This window comes from Citrus clementina, unplaced genomic scaffold (assembly GCF_000493195.1).
Source record: "Citrus clementina cultivar Clemenules unplaced genomic scaffold, Citrus_clementina_v1.0 scaffold_7, whole genome shotgun sequence".
NCBI lineage: Eukaryota > Viridiplantae > Streptophyta > Magnoliopsida > Sapindales > Rutaceae > Citrus > Citrus x clementina.
This window is the reverse complement of record NW_006262075.1, coordinates 16,476,367-16,482,366: the sequence shown is the minus strand read 5'-3', so window position 1 is coordinate 16,482,366 and position 6,000 is coordinate 16,476,367. Positions and strand designations below refer to the sequence as shown.

The following is a 6,000-nucleotide window of genomic DNA, read 5'->3' as shown; positions in this document are numbered from 1 at the left end:
ATAAGCACTTAGAAGCACTTAGATAAAACATATGAAACTGTCACTTACCATAACACGATTTTGGTATTAGGTTTGTTGACCAATGGTACTTATGACCTCCACAAATATTGAGAAAATAAGCTCGAGCCTATAAGGGCTCTTATTCCCTTTAATCTCATGTTAGCAGACTTCCCAGCTTAATGCTCCATCGGTAGAACTTTGTGTAGACTACAAATGTTTGTATCTAGGAAAACTATAGTATGATTTTGGGCCCCTTGACCCTTTCATTTATTTAGCCAAGCATGTGCAATTATTATTATTATTATTATTTTGGTCATTTCCAAACTGTGGATCGATTGCTTAAAAATAAAAATTTTTCCCAACTGTGGATCGATTGCTTAAAAATAAACATTCATAGATTATGATCTATGGGCATGGCTTTTAAGCCTTTTAACAGTCAATTTTGAAAAAAGAGTTTTTTTTCCCCCCTTATTAAAGCAAAAGAGAATCTTTCATTAATCTGCAGTATCAAGGAGTGATTAAGGAGATGCACTACAGAATTACAATTAGACTCAACAACAAATGGTGAGAAAACTGTATCAGGTGCAGTGTGAATATGAATAGGGCATGCCTCTACCTCAGCAAAGCACCCAAACCCACTATATTATGCACAGAATCAACGACACATCTGCAGATGTGTTGTCTATTCCTAGAGAACCACACAGCCACATAAAGCATGACAATTGTCAAAACAATTCAAGATCAATCCTCCGAAGAGTGTCAAAAGCCTTCAAAGACATTTGCCAAATATCCATAGAAGAATAGTTCAACACAAAATCTGAAAATAGAGTTTGACATAGAACACCCTTGGGTAACACATTAAATTGTGATCAACCGCCAAAGGCATTTGTAAGAACCATTTGAATCAAGCAGTGCGGGGATGCAAGAGGTTCTTGACATCTTATACTAACGCCAAGATTCAAAATGTTCTCTTTGCTCTGCTTAATTCATCTCTTAACTCTCTTATCTCACGATTATATATTTTCTATATCCTACATTTCTCTATGAATGACCGAAAATTAAAATTCCCAAGAAAGGTTCTTGAGGCTATTTGAAGATTTTATAGGGTATATAAAATAAAAATCTAATGTTTGAAATTCAATAATGGTTTTATTAAGAAAATGGTTTAGATCAAAGTTTGATATTAAAAAAATAAAAAATTCAGATTATTTGCACCAGTATAGGAAAAGAGTGAATCGCGTTGGAGATTTTATACAGAAATAAGCAATTTCTTCTCGTATTGCTTGCTCTACTGTATATTTTATAAGAATGTTAATACAGGAATTGATATCGATTATAGTCATGATCTATCATAAGTCTCTGGTTTTTCGCAACTGAATGAACTGATCATAATTCATCAAACAATTATCTTGTTCAAATATTTTAGGATTTTCATTTAATTTTATGTAGATTAAGCCAAATATAAGCCATTATTCAAATGAAATGGAACTGAGAAATAGAAATAAGATAACATTGCAATTTAGATAATATGGAACTGAGAAATAAAATAATATGACAATTTTTTAATTTCTAATTTACCTACTTTTGCAAATAGAATAAGAACACAATAATGTGGCATGTAGGCCAAAATTTTATTAGTTTCAATCACTCTATTCCACAAAATATTGCAGACTTGTCACAGCAAAGAAAACTGAACATAACTTCATGATTTGATTGCATCATACGCACTCAACTGAAGCAACTGAGAATTTGTACATGAAGTTGGTACTGTATTCGAACAAGACCGCAGCTCGAAACTTTAATGGTTGATTGTTGTTGATGATACAAATATTTGAGTTTTTGGAATGCATAAGAATTTTAGGATCAATGACGTTTTCATGGCTGAATCCTGCACAATTTAGGTGAATTTCGGCAATATCACATCTTGTGGGACAAATGTTGCGTACTTCCACTATAAAAGTTGGAAGTCCACCTCGTCCAGGAAGTTGGCTTTGGGAAATCTGAATATCGCCTACTGAACAGTTTCCTGTAAATGAAGAATATGAACTTTGAGATTCAAAATATACTAATTCAAAAGGAGTCATACTCCCAATATAGGAGTTGCCTCGCCTTAAACTGTAAATTTTTAGGCTCGGCAACGGCTTTTTTAGCCATAAATCAACCTCAGTCAGCGACAAAATAAAATGCTGTATATATATAAATTTCTTCTCTAATAAAAATATCTTTACTTAAAGTGAGGATGCGATTAAAATATGAAATAAGTTCATATTTTAATATATTGAAGAATTTTAATTTTTTTTTTTGTCTGTAAGTGTATTAAAATCTATATCTAATTTTTTTAATTTATTAGTGACATCCTCACTATGCTAAAATGAGGATGTCCTCATTAGAAAATTATTCCATAGAAATTATTTTTTTATAGCAATCTACAAAACCATTTTTAATAATCAATAAATTCACATTCTAATAATCAACCTCAGTTCGCAACAAAAAATAATTCCCTCTCATGCAGGCACCATTATTTTTTTTTTCATGCGGATGCACTATAAAGCCATATGGTTTAATAGAGTCAGTATTTAATTAACTATAAAGTTATATGGCTTAATAGCGTGTCCACAAGAAAAAAAAATGAGGGCGCCTGCATAAAAAAAATGAGGGCGCCGTCATGAAAAAAATAAGGGTGCCAGCATATATGTACACACACACACACACACGTATATAGAGAGAGAGGAACAACTATATATCAGTAGTTTTTTTGTCTAGAATTTTAAAGTGTGAGAAAATCAGGGAAAAATTTAAAACCGTGGGGTTTAAAAAGTTTAAAATTTAAAGCACATAATTTATGTGTTTTTTTGAATTTTCCCGTATTTTAAAATCCTAGACCAAAAAACTAGTCTATATATATATAGTTTTTTTTTATTTTTTGTATAGCAGTCTATAAAATCTTTTAATAATATCACAAAGTCATTTTAAACTGAAAAAAAAAAATTAGAAAAAAAATTAGTAAGTATTTAAAAGTTAATATGACAATAATAACAACATTAAACGAAAACAATACAAAAGAAAAAGAATCGAAAAACAGTACGGGAAAGAGGAGGATGCCGGCAATCATATGAAGTTTTTGTGATGCCATCTTTAATTTTTGCTACAAATTCTTACAATGCCAGCTTTTGCAATGATGATGCTTAATTGTTTGGTCGGGTTATTTATGAAACCTTATTATTCCATTTTGCAGTGGGTTTTCCTGGTTTCCCCTTATGGTTCTAAAGGTTATTATATTATTCTTGGTTATTAAAGAAGATATTAAGGGGAAGCATGTGGCTTTTTTATAGATAGGGTGGAATTGCTTTGTCCCGAAAAAAAAAGAAAAAGGAAAAAATGAACTGAATTGAAAATTTACCAATTCTATGCATATTTTGGTACTATCCTTCTCAATTTACATATTACATTTTATGTTAGGAAAAAGGACATATCCTAAGATTTGGTGAAATAATCACAAAGGCTACCAAGTTTTTAATAAGGGACACCAAGATCCCTTTTTTATTATAATACCCTTTGACTCTATAAACCTAAAAAAGTTACGACTCCTTCTTGTGCCAAAGTCAATTCAATGTCCATCGGTTAACGAATGTCCATTTGCGAATCTAGTCTTAAAATCTATTTACATTGCGTGAAGGTTTGGTTTTGTAGTTGTAGCTGTTTCCGTTTATGAAAAATTATAATAATCACTATCAAACAATATATACAAATGTACAAAATCAGTACATTTATATAATGTACTGATTTAACTTAGGATCATAAACTTAATTATTAAAACCCAAAAAACTATTAAGTTATATGATTTAATAATATAGCTTTTCAAATTTTAATTAACTTTAGAATCCTATACATTTATATATACATATAGATAGAATTATAAGTATATGACTCACCAGCATTTAAAAGTTTATGAGGCAAAATAGGCAAGGTAATATTTTGAAATGAAATTAAGGCTTCTGAATCAATTGAAGATTCGTTGTACTGTAGGCCTGAAACAAAAAGTTTAGGAAGAATAAGGTCACAACAACAACAAAGAAGAAAATAACAATAAGATTGTTATGCACTGCAAACCAAAATTCACATCTGTATGAGAATTTAAAATATTTAAGACAAGATTGTAAGTCAAAATTCACATCTGCATACGATTAAAACAGTTAAGTATGTAAAAATTATTTTAAAAAAATAACACTAAGAAAACATAATTAAGTGAAACAGAGTACATACCGCAAATAATTTCAAGAGAGAGAGCGAGAAAGAGGATGAGGGCAACCGTTTGAAACTTTTGTGATGCCATTTTTAATTTTTTTTGCTACAAATTCTTACAATGCATGCAGATTAAGGGAGCAAATCTGGTTATTTATATAGCCGCACATGCCACAAATCAATTAATGCAATTAATTAAAATAACGTAAATAATAATTGGCTATTTACGGGTATTTTCATAACCGAAATTGATGTGCATGTTTTGGGAAAAAATTTTTATTTTCCTTAATAATTAGATTCTCGATAGTCAATAATTATGATCGATGATTTGAAGAAAGAATGTCACGGAGCAGGTAACAGAAGTGGTTGATAAGGTAAATAAACAATAAATATCATTCTAGTATCGGAACAAGACAATGCGATTAGGTTACACTCTATTGAAGTGCGATTATATATAGTTCTAATCCGAACGACTCAATGAGATTTTGATTACCCGTTAAGCGAGATTAGATGATATCCTAAATTAAATGGCTCTATAAGAAAGATTTTTATAGCTAATCCTAAAGGCTAAAGAGAATTATAAAGAGGGATTTTTTATTAATCAAAAAAAAGTTGTGAAAATAAAAATAAGACCACTCTACTTATAATTAAATAAACCTACATCACTAAGTTAACTTAAAGAAGAAATTATATCACAGTTATAATGGAAATAAAAGACTAAAACACATAGACTCTTAATAAAATTTTAAAAATTACCCAAAACCCTAATTTTATTTATTTAGACTTCATTCAAACTTTTCTAATAAAACTTTCAATATAAGTAAGAAAGTCGCCTAGTGTCATGCACCGCTTGTGCTTTAAGAAGCATACGTGCCTTATTAATTAAGAGGCAATCAGGTACCTACTTCATAAAAACAAGCACATGCATGCTTACCGTTTCATCTGCATCCTTCACCACCTTATTGACATTCTTGCCTCATCAATTTCACATGCTAGCTTCACTTGGTTTATATATAAAGTTTAAGGAATTTGAAAGCAATCTGTCTATATTTCATTTTGAAAAGCCGAGATAAAAACAGAGATCAAAGAAAGAGATGAGCGTAGAAGAGAGAAAAAGAAAAGAAAAAGAAAGAATAAATGAAATAAAAGAAAACAGAGGAGATGGGAGTGAAGAAAAATAGAAAAAAAGAAAGGGAAAAGGGTGAAAGGAATTAAGAAGCCCATAGTGGAAAAGAAGTTGAAAAGCAAAATTAAGAGGAAACATTACAAGAAACGGAATTGAGTAGTTAGATTAATATTCAGTGAATTAGTCGGTAAGATTTATGAAGTTTGAGCAATTATGTTACAGTTTTCATGATATGCATCAGTTTTCATATCAGTTCTAACAATTAATTTTTTAATCTTGTATTTTAGGATTTTTCAAGAACCCATAACGAACTCCGGAGTGAATCAAGATATGTCAGTAGATACTATTATTAATATTAAGTATTCTGCGAAACATTTATGTTTGATAGTATGATTTAATATCATGTTATGATTATATGTATACATATTATATGTTTCATTGAGTCATGGAATGTCATTGTCAGTTACCATATGTGTAACATTCCCCATAGACTCTGCGCATGCATATTGAGAATTAAATTACTCGGCCACTATGATGCAATTAAATTCTGCTTGGTAATAAGAGGTTTCTCCCCCGCTCTACCCATGCAACGATGATATTAGCGAGTATTGAGAGTTAAATTCCTTGCATAC

At 30.4% G+C, this 6,000-nt stretch overlaps 1 protein-coding gene across 1 annotated transcript; it reads right to left on the bottom strand.

Moving 5' to 3' along the window:
- Positions 1 to 1,596: 1,596 nt before the first annotated feature.
- Positions 1,597 to 4,356, bottom strand: LOC18037848 (TPD1 protein homolog 1). Its single transcript, XM_006427733.2, has 3 exons — positions 4,264 to 4,356; positions 3,933 to 4,028; positions 1,597 to 2,026 (listed from the first exon to the last, which is right to left on the bottom strand). The coding sequence occupies exons 1-3, from the start codon at positions 4,331 to 4,333 to the stop codon at positions 1,719 to 1,721; spliced, it is 474 nt and encodes a 157-aa protein (XP_006427796.2). The 5' UTR covers positions 4,334 to 4,356; the 3' UTR covers positions 1,597 to 1,718.
- Positions 4,357 to 6,000: the final 1,644 nt, after the last annotated feature.